At 33.7% G+C, this 15,366-nt stretch overlaps 2 protein-coding genes across 2 annotated transcripts; one reads left to right on the top strand and one right to left on the bottom strand.

Moving 5' to 3' along the window:
- The first annotated feature begins 4,002 nt into the window (after nt 1-4,002).
- LOC125215090 (1-aminocyclopropane-1-carboxylate synthase-like) lies at nt 4,003-6,298 on the top strand. Its single transcript, XM_048116401.2, has 4 exons — nt 4,003-4,305; nt 4,387-4,518; nt 4,609-4,769; nt 5,052-6,298. Exons 1-4 carry the CDS (start codon nt 4,135-4,137, stop codon nt 6,037-6,039), a joined length of 1,452 nt encoding a protein of 483 aa, XP_047972358.1. The 5' UTR covers nt 4,003-4,134; the 3' UTR covers nt 6,040-6,298.
- A 6,254-nt stretch (nt 6,299-12,552) lies between these two features.
- LOC125215558 (heavy metal-associated isoprenylated plant protein 39-like) lies at nt 12,553-13,828 on the bottom strand. Its single transcript, XM_048117004.2, has 3 exons — nt 13,660-13,828; nt 13,216-13,291; nt 12,553-13,056 (listed from the first exon to the last, which is right to left on the bottom strand). The coding sequence occupies exons 1-3, from the start codon at nt 13,666-13,668 to the stop codon at nt 12,752-12,754; spliced, it is 390 nt and encodes a 129-aa protein (XP_047972961.1). The 5' UTR covers nt 13,669-13,828; the 3' UTR covers nt 12,553-12,751.
- Between the last annotated feature and the right edge of the window lie 1,538 nt (nt 13,829-15,366).

Below are 15,366 nucleotides of genomic sequence, written 5' to 3'. Positions count from 1 at the left end.
AAATGACTATAGTATGCGTACATTTATTTAATTTTCAAATATTTCTCGAATTGTAAATTAAAAAATGACTACATTTATATATAATACTTATTTTTTTAGCATTATCGCCTAACTAACCGATGATAATTAAGTCGATTTTCTTGTATATCTATATCTTCACCCATAACCTTTACGAAATTAGTATTACAGTATATAATAGCAAAAACATAATTTAAAAATAATAATAGTTATTCTTGTTCAGTTATTTATTATTATCATCATTGTCATTATTAATTTATCTTTAATATGGAATAACTTATTGATGAATAATCATTCTTTTATCCTCTAAATTTTCTCGCGAAAATTATGAAATAAAATTAGATACGATATAGTATAAGAAATTAGATATGATATAGCAAATTAAAATGATAATAGTTAGATATAAATTTAAGAAATTTAACGGTATTACTTCCAAATTTTAAATGATAATATTAGTAAGATAAAAATTTTACTAAGTGAAGAAATTCTATTTATGAATGCCTAAATAATGGGACGTTTTAATTCCCATGATTGTTTATAATTTCGTACTATATATAAGTTTTGTAATTTAATAGTGATTTGACTTTACAAATCTAATAAAAGGGCAATTTAGTACTGAAATAATAGCTAATGAGATAACCGATTTAAATAAAAACTGCTTTAAAATTTGAGGGCATTTTATATATACAATTTTTGTTAATTTATCTTTACCCCTACAAAAGTAGATGTAAAGTAGCCTAACTATGGTAATTAAATAGTGATTTTTTAATTTACTAATTATAGTTGTTGTGTAATGATATCAATATATCTACCCAACCAAAAATGTTCAACAACTGCTATAAATGTATTATGTAAATCAATCAAAGTAGTGTAATGTTTGTTTTTCTTAAAAGAGAGTTATATTGATCCCTTACCATATTTACACTCACATATAAATGCCTATTCATAAATATAAGTAAATTAGTAATATTTCGCAAATAGCTATACATCAACTAAAAAGATTAAGCCATGCTTGGTATGATAGAATGAAATGAGGGTGGAATGGAATGGAGGTTGGAATGGAACGAAGATAGAAATGAAATGTTAATTTCTTTGGATTTCCTTTACATTTTCATCAATTCACTCATTCATTCCATCACACTAAGCAAATGACTAGAATGGAAATAGGAATCACATTTCATTCCATCGTACCAAGAAGCCCCTAAGTTGTCATTAGATCAATTAATTAATACCAATTGAATTAATTCAACATATATGTGTTTATGTTACAGCTCAATGTCAATAATCTCTATTCTAATAGACTAGTCTTTTGGAATGAATTTCCAAGTTCGATTCGTAGTATTGATACTTTTATTAGAGCCGAAATAACTCATAGCTCTGGCCTGTGGAAGACAACCGTGACCAATGTGTACATTTCAGAGTCGAATTGAAGTGATGGTCCGAAAGAACCCATTGTGACCAATTAGAATTTGGAGTGGTGGTCTGACAAAGAATCAGTCTTGACTAACAAGGACGTTGACCCTGAGAGGATTCGATGTTACATACTGTATTTTGGAGTTTATAGACTAAATAAATTCTTTTTTCTAGTAAATTAGTCTTTTAAGATGAGTTTCTTCTATTTTATTTTTAACAATTTCTGTGCTGGTAACAGAAATAACAGAAACGACAACTTGTAATTAGTGTTTAAATTCAAGAAATGTTGCAAAAAATGAGTAGTTTTTAATAGCTCGGTAAAAAAATTGTTATGGCCCACTGGAAATTACACAAAGAAGTGGGGAGGATTCATATGAAACTTATTGTATTTTTACACGTTGAAGAGGATTCATCCCATTACCACATGCCCCATTTCATACCTCACCTGTCATGTTATAATTCCTCTTAATTTAAGTTTGTTAAATTATTTATTTTAAATAAGGTGTGTACATCTCAAATTTTTTATTTTACAGTACGTAATTGATTGTTATGTATTGATTTAAAATGAATATTTAGATTATATGATGTGAATCAGTTACGTGTCATTTGATATCTATGGTGGAATATAATATAAATATATAGTTGATATAATTAATATATACTGTATTTTTTTAAACAACTATGGAGCTTATAAAGCACAAAAAATTGCTTATTAGATAAAACACTCGTTCACACACGAATATATGAAATTAACTTATAAATTCAAGGAAGATGACAAATTATATATAGTTACATACTGTAATTTTTGTAACAACCATAGAACTTAATTATATAGTGGAAAAAATTGCTTATTAGATAAAACTCCCGTTCACACACGGATACACGATAACTTATAATTAAATCAAGAAAGATGGCAAATCATGGAGTATATATAACTTATACTTAAATTTGCTATACTTTTTTTTATTTCTATAATGATTTTAAATAAAATTTTTATTTTATTATTTTTATTTATTATAATCTATGATATTTTCAATTTGTTATATTTTAATTTGAGTGTTGTATAACACATGTATTACGAAATCAGTACCCACCCACATGGGCTGTAAAAGCAATTAATATGGGATTAATAGATTAAATATGCTCTATTTTCTAACAGACTTTTATGATGAGCTCTCAAGTTTGATCTATAACAGCATCATGAAGAAATTGGTGAGATTCGAATCAAAGTGAGACAAGTAATTGCAGACAATAGATCAATAATAATTTATGAGTATTTAATAAAAAAATTTAAATTAAATTAAAATATAAACTGTTATTCTATTTTATTTTTAATTTACCTATCAAAAAACATAGAAATCAATCAATCAATCAATACTAACTTTAATCATCCCTTCATCAATTCAGCTCATACTAATTGAGCTCTTACAATTCTACCATTTTAGGGACTACAATAGAACAATAATTTTGAAATTGTAACAAACACTATAACTACAAATCACACACTATGTTACGCGCATGTAACAGACACTTCAACTACAATCACACACGTTGCACCTATTTTAGCTAAACACAATCAACATGTTTGATATTATTGGCTTGCAACAGCTGAATCTGGACTATTACATTCATTAAAGCCTAAAACTGAATAGTTATACATCTTCCATAAATTGCAATGATTTTGGTGGAAATTAATGTAATAAACCCCACTAGATTTAATGGTTGGGACCAGAGACATATGACATGGTACTTACCTTTCGTGCCGCGTATACACTCCTAGTGAAACCCGTGTATGTCTCAATCATATTAGTAAAACTTAATTATAAAATAAATAAAAAGTTATGATCTAGCTGAACTGTGTAGGATTTACATTACAAATTATGCAATTTAATTGGCTCAACATGACAACATAGATTACCTAAATTCACTAAGATTTTCAACTTCCATCACTTTCTTAATAGTAGTATTTCATTATTCAAATAACAAGGTTTAAGATTTCAACTTCCACATCACTTTCACTCCCGTAAAATAAGTTTCATGGTAATTCCATGAAAAATATTACTACTACATATATTATATCATCATAAATAAAGTTATTTTATTTTAACGTTTTTTTAGTATACATAATTGGTAGTGATAATAGATATGACTCATCTAGGAATTTTAAACTTTCAAAACTTTGCCAAAATAGTCTAACAATTACCTAATTTTCGGGATGATGGCTTTTGACATTTTTAAGGTCTCTCTTGAAGGTTGAATGAATAGAGTCAAATTAATTCACGTCCATTATTCCCGTAAGAATTGTGTGATAAAAATATGTGTCAAAGCTAATTTTAACTTCAAAGAAGCCGCCTATTGGCTGTTACACTTTTAAAATGCTTTTTTTTAATCGAAAAGTAAAAGAAATTCAAGTCGAATAAAGAATTCTCCATTATTTAAATTTCTTTTCTTAATTTGGAGGTGGGTAGGAAGGTTCAGTCATGTCAAAATGGTCCCCTCTTAGTACCTTCTCATGCTACAGTATTCTAAACTCTATAAATATGAGCTCATATTCTTCACTTCATCATCAACACACTAATCTCATAATTCAACATCTTCTCTAGCTAACTACACCTTCATTCTTTCAATTCTTTTATTCCTTAATTTTTTGTGATTCTTTCATCTTTTCTTCCACAAAAAAATCAAACAATTTCAACCTCAAAAATGGAGTTCAAGTCAAGAAACCAAGGCCAGCTTCTGTCCAAGATCGCAACCAACGACGGACATGGCGAAAACTCGCCTTACTTCGATGGATGGAAGGCGTACGACAGCAATCCTTACCACCCCACCGAAAACCCTCATGGTGTTATCCAAATGGGACTAGCAGAAAATCAGGTAAAAATCATTTACAATAAAATAATTAACGAAAATTATTCACAAAATCTTAGACTGATCTTTTATTTTCAATTTCTGCAGCTTTGCTTTGATCTAATCCAAGAATGGATAAAAAACAACCCCAAGGCCTCCATTTGCACAGCAGAAGGAGCTGCTGATTTCAAAGATATTGCTATCTATCAAGATTATCACGGCTTACCGGAGTTCAGAAATGTATATAAACTACACTTTTACTATTCCATTTTTATCATATCCTTTGATAAAGATCGAATTCTTACACCTTCTTTTACTTATTATTGACAGGCTGTAGCAAGATTCATGGAGAAAGTGAGAGGCAACAGAGTCCGGTTCGACCCGGATCGCATCGTGATGAGCGGCGGCGCCACCGGAGCTCAAGAAACACTAGCCTTCTGCTTGGCCGATCGCGGCGAGGCATTATTAGTCCCAACTCCATATTATCCAGGGTCAGTATTCATTCCCTTATTTTCATCATATCATAATGAATAATGCACCAACTTTCTCCTAATAATTCCACATGAAACGGGGCCCACGGAAGTCTCTTCCTAGTCATTTTATTATAAATCAAATCTACCTAATCATACATGATATAGTAGTACTACTACTTACTACCAAAAAAATTTTAACTTATTATTATGGTTCACATTTCCTAGAACCATACACACTCGTATTAAAAATTGACAAAGTCCAGCATATACTAACCAAAGTCAAACTCAAAAATCTTGCAGAAACGACAGAGATCTGACGTGGCGCACGGGTGTAAAACTAGTTCCGGTCGTGTGCGAGAGCCGCGACGCCTTCCAGATCACACGCGCCGCCCTCGAAGCCGCATACAAGCAAGCTCAAGACTCCAACATAAGAGTAAAAGGCCTACTCCTCAACAACCCTTCCAACCCACTCGGCACCGTCATCGACAGACAAACCTTGCAACTATCCCTCGACTTCACCGCCGACAAAAACATCCACCTGATCTGCGACGAGATCTACTCCGCCACCGTCTCCGGCCAGCCCGGCTTCACCAGCATCGCCGAGATCGTCCAGGAGAATCCCCACTGCAACCTCGACCTCATCCACATCGTCTACAGCCTCTCCAAGGACCTCGGCTTCCCCGGCTTCCGCGTCGGCGTCGTCTACTCCTACAACGACGCCGTCGTCAGCTGCGCGCGCAAGATGTCGAGCTTCGGGCTCGTCTCGACGCAGACGCAGCGCCTGATCGCGGCGATGCTGTCGGACGAGGAATTCGTCGATGAGTTCCTCGCCGAGAGCGCGCGCCGCCTCGGGAAGCGGCGCGCGGACATGTGTGAGGGGCTGGGGCAGGTGGGGATTTGGAACTTGGAGGGGAATGCGGGGCTGTTTTGCTGGATGGATCTGCGGCGGCTGCTGAAGGCGGCGACGTATGAGGCGGAGCTGGAGCTGTGGCGGCTGATTGTGAATGAGGTGAAGCTGAATGTGTCGCCCGGGGCGGCGTTCCATTGCTCGGAGCCGGGGTGGTTTCGCGTGTGCTTTGCGAATATGGACGACGAGACGATGGAGGTGGCGATGGAGAGGATAAGGAAATTTGTGGTGAGGAAGAGGGAGGAGGAGGTGGCGAGGAAGCAGAGGAGGAGGAGGATGGAGTTGGAGGTCAGCTTGTCGTTCCGGCGCCGCCGGGATGAGCTTGTCATGATGTCGCCGCATTCGCCGATGGCGTCGCCGCTTGTTCGAGCCAGGACTTAATTCAAAAACTGGAGTTGTGAGTAATTAAATGACCTGACTGTGTCTCTAAATACATGAATTTTAAGATGTATTGATATTTCATACTCTCTTCAATTGTGTTGAAATTAATGCAGAGAGGGATGAATGTAATGTTTACATAATTTGAATAGTCATGATAGTGTGTAAGAGTTGGTTTGTCCAACAATGGAAACCATGTAATAAAGCAAAACAATTGAATTTGAAAGTATAGTTGAGTGTAAATTTGTCTATTTTGACGCAATGACCTCTATTAATTTTAATTCTTTGAACTAATTTAGTAATTTTGCATTAGTTTACGGCTCTATTGTGGTTTAATATCTTTAACAACACTCACGGATGAAAGTGTGTCCATTATTGACAGAAACTACAATATACTATTAAAATAAACTTGAAGGGAAGTGAATAAATATGAATTCGACTATTCGAGTATGAGACAGCAATGCGCACAAGAGAACAGCTCTTTGAATTTCTTGGTGTGACAATATATTAAAAAAAAAAGTCAAGGAATTTAATTAGTGTAGAGAGTGGAAATGTTCTTAAAATATATTTCATGTCGTATTCCATTGGTTTTGAATTTTATCATACTTAAGTCATAATTTGACTTTTACAAGAGGCCATTTTATCCTTCTTGGCTGACTTTTTGTAAGATTTCATGTGGCCTAATGTTGACTGGACTTTAAGATAGTGCATTACTTTGACGAGCTTAGTTAGAAGAATATGATATCGATCGAAAATTTCATAGGTCAATATCCAAAATTCATCAATAAATTGTAACACTGATAACGACCGAACTCAATAAAATATATTATCGACCCAAAAATTCTGAGAAATTGCAAAACCAAATCACAACTTAGATAGGAAAAGCGGGCAAAGTAGATGAAGTTGATCCGCCAAACTTCCTTATACAAAAGCAGTAATAAATGAGTGTATAGAAATTAGAGGGATGCCTCTCGACATATCACATTGCTAAAATGCTAAGAGTAGCGTTTCGAACAAACAAAGGCCATTAAAGGTAGTAGTGTAACACCGTGTTAGGTCTACTATAAAGCAGAAAATTTATCTGAAAACAGATTGAATTCCTACATTAAAAGATTCAATACTGAAAGGCTTTCCATATACTGGCTCCATCTGAATTTGCGAACAATTAATATAAAAAATACTATTAAAACAACTTCGCTTTGAAATTGGTCGGGAATGCAAAGACGAACTTGGCTTCAATGAAAACAAACTTGGACTCGGTTAAACTGGGGTGGATCCGGATGCCGACAGAATTTTAATTTTTGTCATTAGAGGTTATAGTGAAAGAGAAAGAAAAGTTAGAGAAGTGAGACTTATTTAAAATTCAAAGCGACGTCGTTCTAGTATATAAATATTTTAATATTAAAAATCAATCACCAACTTAAAAGGACTCAAAATAAATAAAGTCCATGTGACATTGGTCGTACTTGTGTAATTGCGAAAGCGAATGATTTGGGTTAATTGGGTTATGGGCTAAGAGCTAATAAAGTGTAGTCCGATTAGTGGGATAAATTTCAAAAGAAATCGAATTACCGAAAAATAGCGTGAGTGCGTATTTTACTGAATACTCCTTCTATCCCATTACAAGTGACCTTTTTTTTTTTTGCTATTATTTTGCAAAGATAATAATAAGTAATTAAAGTGAAGAGAAAGTAAAATAAGTGGGAGAATAATATAGAAGAGAATCGTGTATATATTATTATCTTACTTATTTTACTTTATCTCTACTCTTATTACTCTCTCCGTCTCATAGTAGATATCACACTTTCCTTTTTAGTTTTGTCCTACAAAAGATGTCATATTTTCTTTATTGAAAATAATATAAATATATTAATTTATTTTTCCACTTAACACACAAAACAACACCTCATGGAGTATTATTTTTGCAAAACAACGTTAGATTTGAAGCGCCTCATTTATAATAAGACGATGTGCTAACAATTCAGGTATTAAAAGCCTGAACATGACATAGATATTAAGAATACGGATAATATATAGTTGTATCCCAAATCATGACCACATATTTAAAATTAAAATCATTCAAACACTTCCAATAACAAAATATCCAATGTATTAAAAATTAATTCGAATCTAATATTAGTCGATTTTCTTAAGCTTGAAAATCTTAATCCAGCCAGGCGATGGATGACTAGAGATGGAGAATTATACCGAAATACAGGAATAATTGATTTACCGCCGAAAAATAATAATTTTTCGGTATACCGTAGTTTTCGGTATGGTACGTGGTATACCGAATCTTCGATATACCGATATATATGCTGCTGGTTTCTGGATTTACAAGAGATAAACTAGCCGGACGTAATACAACCCAAGAAGAAATACAAAGGAAACTGAAATTACAACTTGAAAAAAGATCGAAACAAATAGACCGTGAAAGAATTAGCCGAGCCGAGGAGGCCTTTTTCCGCAAGACGAGATACGTCCCGGTAGCGCTCTTCGGATTGGCGTTTCGTCCCCAAAGATAAAACGGCTATGTCTCTGGTGAAGCAGCACCGCTATCAGCAGAGCTCCGGCGAACGGGATGGAGGAGAGGGCAGAGCTTTCGACAGAAAAAACAATGCAGAGAGAGAAGAGTGTATGATGCAGATTCTAGTTTTCAGTGTGTAGAATGCTAGAATGACTAGCCTATTTATAGGCTCAGTCCACTGTAGGGGTCAACGCAGACTTGATGGCTGTCATCAATGCCAGACCGTAACGGTCGTCGGTTACGAGGCGTTACAAGCCGTTACGAGCTGTAACGGTCGGGCGTTACGAGCCGTTACAAGCTCAGAGCTAGAAAGGTTGAATCTAGACGCTTCTAGATTCGATCATGACGTGGACTATCACGTGTCAGCCATGTTGGCTTCCCGCGTCATACTGACGAGGTGTCATCTCGCTTGGCTCGCTGATGTGGAAACGGTGGTGGTCTAAAAAGAATTAGACCCACTAGCCTTGGGTCGAGCCCAAGGACAAGGACAAGGACAAGGACACGGGCTCGCGGCGGGGCGGGCGGCGCGCGCGTGTGGGCTCCATCTTAGTCCACTATAATTATTACATGTAATAATCCTTCTTATTAAATACTAGTTTAATAAGGTTGTAACTTACAATGTGGGATAATTAACTCTCTTAATTATTCCCTAAGCTTCTCTCATAGCTCATTTAAGTTTGCAATTTTGCACAACTTTAATCCATTATTTCTCACTCACCGAGAATCGGATTTGAGAAAATGAATATACCACGGTCATCTACTCCGAACATAGATCGACGCTATATCATTTAATTTCACAAAATTAAATGTCTCGTTGAAATTACAATTGGTCAAAGTCCATTGACTGGCATAGATTCCAACATATGCCAGTATATACCGGCATACCGAATCGTCGATATATACCGACGCTTCGGTATACCGTGGTATACCCAAAGTTCGGCTCTTTCGAGCCTCTTCGCCTCGCCGACTGCGTCTGCTTGTTGGAGGGTGACCAACTGAGCTATACGAGCTCGTATGAAGGCCACCATCATGCCAATACTTAAAATTGGTCAAAATCACGTCCCACACCTTCAACTTTTCAACGACGTCACTCGTACCCGTGATACCTCTAATGCAATCGGCTATGTGCGTGTGTCGATAATCATCCTGACAACAACCTTGATCCCAATATCCTCTAAAACAATTGAATGCAAAAATGTGCCTTGGCTGTTACACAGCTCGTAGTACTTCAACCGACAATCTAGAGGTACTTCTCCGTTGATTGATTCGTCAGCAACGAGGATGTTGTAATCTTCGAAATAAACAAAATAACAATTAAATTATAGCTTTTGGATGAAACACATTGAATTAGTAAGAGTACCTTCTTGGACTGGATTGTGTCTCACAATGTACACCTTTGAGAAAGAAAAAACAAAGAGTTAGATTTGAGTTCGTGCGATTCAAGAAACAATAAATGAAAACAAACTTAAACTTGCAGAGATCAACAAGTTAAAAAACTAAGTAATCTTGTTCCAACAATGCATGTGAAGTCGAGAAGGCTCTCCATCCTGCTCCACTTAGAGAACTAGTATCCAACATGTAACTCGTTTCGTACTGGTCGTCATTGTCATCCACCAAGACTACTTGGCTATTGTGATTAGGGGTGGGGAATTATACCGAAATACCGGACTTACCGTACCGAAAAAATATCGAAAATATCGATTTTTTTGGTATACTGTAGTTTTCGGTACAGTAACGGTATTAGATTTCCTATACTGTGGTATACCGAATCTTCGATATACCGGTATGTATGCCAGTATATACCGGCATACCGAATCGTCGATATATATACCGACGCTTCAGTATACCGTGGTATACCGGTATACCGATTGGTTATTACATATATAAACACACATATATAGGGGTGATATATTCATTTTCAACATGCAAATATTGTTCAAAATCAAAACACTTGTTATCCATTGGATCTTGTGATCTAACGGTTAGATTAATGCCACGTGTTATCTAATAATGTAGATTATTAGTCTAATAATGTAACTTAACTAATAATGTACTGTTTTAGTCAAATAATGTAGCATTTTAGTATAATAATGTAGCTTGACTAATAATGTACTAACATTTTAGTCTAATATGTAGTTTATCACAACCATCCAACCCAATGATCCAACGGCTGTGATCTGTTTGATGTTTAACACTAAGGAAGTAGTAAGACCTTAACGTTCCCCATATATATATATATATTTATGTTATATTTATACTAAAATTTAAAGAGAATGACTGTGTGAACAAGATTTGATTGTGGTGAAGTTTAATTGTTTTGGACTTTTTGAAGTAGTTGAACACTAGAATTGTTTTTTCGAATATCTTAGGTATAATAGATTTTTTTTTCGGTATAACGATATGTTGTACTGCATTTTGGTATATCGCAAAAAGTACGGTATACCGAAAACACGGTATGATAACGGTATAAAAAACTACCATACCGAATTTCTGGTATACCGAAAAAATCGATATAGTATCGATATGCCGTTTTGTTATACCGTAACTTTCAGTACGGTATACGGTATACCATACCGAACCACCTCTATGGACAACTGGCTACATTGATTGAAACGAAATTAATCTGCGGTATAGATACAAGTGGGGTAGATTTTCTGAGTAATTGCCCAAAAACTGTGGCAAACAAAGTTTAACACGACTGTACCAGATTAGGAAACTTTTCGCTAGATTTTTTCTAGAAGAATCGTTAAATATAAGATGTTAAGTTGGAGTCTTGGTGGCATTTTACATGTAACAACTAAAACAAGTTTTTAAGGATTATATTTCCAACTAGAGGACCGACAGCTTTTGAGAGCTAGTCAAAAATGACTATTTCAATTTCACAAATTCAATTACACCTTATATTCTATATAGGCGTGAGGTAAATACATTAAATTTGAATATTCAATCCAAACTAAATCAAAATTTAAAATTTCTAATGGACTTCGGTTCAAATCGGATTGAATTTTTTGTCTAATTTCAAAATTTTGGATTAGATATATTAAAAACAAAAAATATCTAAAATATGATTATTTGATGTATTTGTATTTGTTGATTGTAACTATCTAGTTGGATATATTCGTTGATATACATTGTCCCGCACTATTCCCTCCGTCTCAAAACAATATGCATTTTGGGTTTGGCACGAGTTTTAATGTAAAATTAGTAAAGTAAGAGAGAGGTAGATACAAAAAGTAATTAAAATATTATTAGTGGTGAATGAATCCCACCAGAAAAGACTTTCCAAAATTAGAAAATGCATATTCTCGTGGGACGGAGGGAGTATTATTTAAGATCAAGGAAAAAATGAGTTTATGACTTTAGTTTTCTTTTGGATATTTTATGAAATTTCTAGTTTTCTGGTTCAAATCGGATTTTGGATTTGCAGATAATCCAGTTCAATTTGGATTTATCGTCATATATTCAGTTTTCGAATGTGACGGAATTAGGCAAAATACAAATAGGAATTTAGATGCTCACCCCTAATTCGATATACTTACATATTCGTTCACTCGAGATTTATACAAAACCATACATATTTTTTATTTGATGTGAAAAATCAAACACGGCCAGTTATCATATAAGAAACCATTCATGTTTTTTTATTTAGCTGGAGTATGATCTCGTTAGACAAATTAAATTGGGACGGAGGGAATATCACTTATGAAATACTCCTACTTTAAGAACTGCGTAAGAGGTAATCATACTTGGGGGTGATATTCTTATGAGCTTTGTTTTTTTAAATCTCCAAGACTCTCCATTATTTGTCGACAGGTCAGGCCTAGATACATATCGCTATAGAGTTAACTCTAGAATTTTTGAACTTGAAAACTTTGAAAAGTTAGAAGATTAAAAAAAATCGAAATGCGAAAATTGATTCGTGTGTTTGATCTTGATTAATTACGAATGATCCTTACCTTGTATAACACATATTTTCTTATGCAAAAGTGTTTGTATAACTCATTTTGTAATTCATAACACTGTAATATAGTACATCTACAAAGTTCTACTTAATACATCCAAATCCTTTATTAATTCTCTATTCTATGCACTCTCTATATTCCCTCTGGATTATCATACTCGACACCAAAATCACAATATTTTTGTTGTGTGATCATGTGATGAATATATATACTATGACATATGAATTCAAGAAATAACACAAGCATTAGGATTTTCTTCAGCACTGTAAACACGGTAAGTCTGCGTGTAGTAAGGATTATGTTTCTTGTAGAGCTCCAAAAGCTCTTCAATTTTCTCAGCCTCTGTTTTCTCCTTTTTGGGTTCATCTTTCTTAGGCTCATCCTTCTTCTTCTCCTCCTCCTTGGCGGGCCCCACTGTCACAAGCTCTGCAAGGCAATGTTTCTTCAATTTTCCAACTATATCAATTGGATCCACTACTCCTACTACTGTCAATTTCTTCTCCTTCATGTCCATTGACAGAGACTCTATCCCTGCATATGTTGCAAACACAAAATTGCTTTAAAAAATTATCTAAAACATACAAATTTTTTGACATTTGAAAGCATCCTACTTTTAAAATTTGAATTTAATTTGCAAAAATGTTTAAAAGAATTTGGTACAAGTGTGAAGAGTCCTGATTGATTGGTTACCTGTAAGAGAAGAAACTGATTTGAGGGCCTTCCTCTTCTCCTTTTCATCATGAACTCCTAGTTTTAACACCATTTTCTGCAGGGGTAAAAAGGATCCATAAATTGCCAATCAAATGTAATTTCACAGAGCAAGAAAGCAACAAAATTATGATTGTTATAAACAGTAACAACAAAAAGTGGATGAAAAAAGACTATATATTTGTATCAATTTTTGCCGGCATGAGCTATATATGTGGCACTATTTCATATGTTAGCAAGTGTAATCGAGATTCCAATCGTGACATAATAATATTATATAGTATGCTGGTTTTGCAAGGAAAATGAAAAAAAAAGTATGTTAAAATCGTGCTATAATAGTATACTGATACATATATAAAATAAATGTGCATCAATAAACTTTGAAAACAAGGCCGAATCGAGGAGGGAAATGAATGAGATTTTCACCTTCGTCATCGGGAATTCTTGATATGGACGTGAAATAATATTAGGAATTATAGAATGAAAATTTCGTAGAAATGAAGAAGGTGAAGTGTATGTATAATAATATGAAAGAACAGAAATGATATGGATTTATATGCTAGTTTAGTGAGGAGAGAGAAGGCGAGAGGGAAGTTCCTTGCATAAGAAGGAGAGTGGAAGAAGTCGTTACACATAAAATAAAATAAGTTAAAGTCAAACTTAGGCTAAGCCAATTAATCAAACAGCCAATAAATTCCACTCGTCTGAAACAAGGAATTTGGTTTCTCACTAGTTTCATTTTCGTTGATAATGAAATAATATTAAAACTTAAATGTACAATCATTTGTATTTTACTATGGCTGCTCATGATTAATTATAAGACCATGACTCCCTCTGTTTTTCTAAAAGTATGAACTTCTAAAATAGTACGTATTTTATTATAAAATTAATAAAGTAAAAAAAAGAATGGAAAGAAAAAGTGTGTTAATGGAAAATAGATTCAACTTCATAAAGAGCAAGAACTTTTGTAAAATTGAGTGATTCTATTTTTAGAAAACGGATGAAGCATTATAAAGAGAGTTTTCAATGTGCAATTAATTATTAATTATAATTGATTTGAATGACAATTTTGTAAATAGAATAAAATTCTACATTAATTTTTTTTTAAAAAAAGAAACAAGGTTCCCTCATATATTTAATTATGTAATTTAACATATAATTAATAAATACTATAAATGTGCATTATATCATTTTTTTATCTATTTTTGAATCCACATGTACACTCAAACATGCTCACGAAACTTTTATTTTGTTAATTGTATTGAAAAATTGCAATATTTTACGTTTCATGATTTATATGTATCTTCTAATTTTAGCTATATTAGTAGCATTTTATTTCTTAAGTAATTTTTGCCGTGCATTGCACGGTGGGCAAATCAATCTAGTTCATTTTTATGTAACTATTTATATAAGATTATATCACGGTGGAGACAATTTTGTTTTAATTTGGAATTTATTCTCACCAGTTCCCTTTAAAAACATTTACTTCATAACAACATACAATAACAACTTTAATTAATATGAGTATCAATTTTGTAGGTGGAAGTGAAATTGACATTCAATTTATTTGAAAGTCTGGCACCAATACAAGCGCTGGCATCCTACTTAATTACTCAAGCATTGCGTTAAATGTTCGACAATAACAATACGAGAAAACAACATACACAGCCAATTGGAGTTTCGTAGTGTCAACATTATGGGTCTTAAAATCTCAACTCCAATCACATGTTATGAAGAATATAAAGAGTCAAATTCACTACTATTAGTAATTATTAAATTATAGTACTAATATATTACTTAATTACAACCATTTAAAACTTGAATTGAAATTGCAGCAATATGTGAATTAAGTTTGAAATGCAATATGCAATTACGTATGTGTGTTAAAACAGTCCCTAAAGGTCATGCTTAATCTAAACCATGTTCTAATAAATGGCAACGATGGAGTCAATGCAACTAGTCAACTGCTAGTCTACAGCCGTATTAAAAAATCAACGTTGTTAGCTAAGAAGCGTGTATGAATAATTCACTTTGAATTGTATTAAGACAAATTTTGGATTGTGACTAATACTCCATAATACAAATAAAACATTCACGTCATAAAAAATGATTCATAATGCAGTCAATACTTTG

This window comes from Salvia hispanica, chromosome 3 (genome assembly GCF_029641045.1).
Source record: "Salvia hispanica isolate PSC_SH4W2 chromosome 3, Shi_PSC_v1, whole genome shotgun sequence".
Lineage (NCBI taxonomy): Eukaryota > Viridiplantae > Streptophyta > Magnoliopsida > Lamiales > Lamiaceae > Salvia > Salvia hispanica.
This window is presented reverse-complemented; position numbering and strand designations above follow the sequence as displayed.

Bases quoted from the DNA above. Each gene is read 5' to 3' on its own strand.
- LOC125215090 (XM_048116401.2), top strand. From the start codon at position 4,135: ATGGAGTTCAAGTCAAGAAACCAAGGCCAGCTTCTGTCCAAGATCGCA. The intron at 4,519-4,608 runs GTATATAAACTA...TATTATTGACAG, and splicing joins GCTTACCGGAGTTCAGAAAT to GCTGTAGCAAGATTCATGGA. The intron at 4,770-5,051 runs GTCAGTATTCAT...AAAATCTTGCAG, and splicing joins CCAACTCCATATTATCCAGG to AAACGACAGAGATCTGACGT.
- LOC125215558 (XM_048117004.2), bottom strand. The intron at 13,057-13,215 runs GTAACCAATCAA...CAACATATGCAG, and splicing joins ATCAGTTTCTTCTCTTACAG to GGATAGAGTCTCTGTCAATG.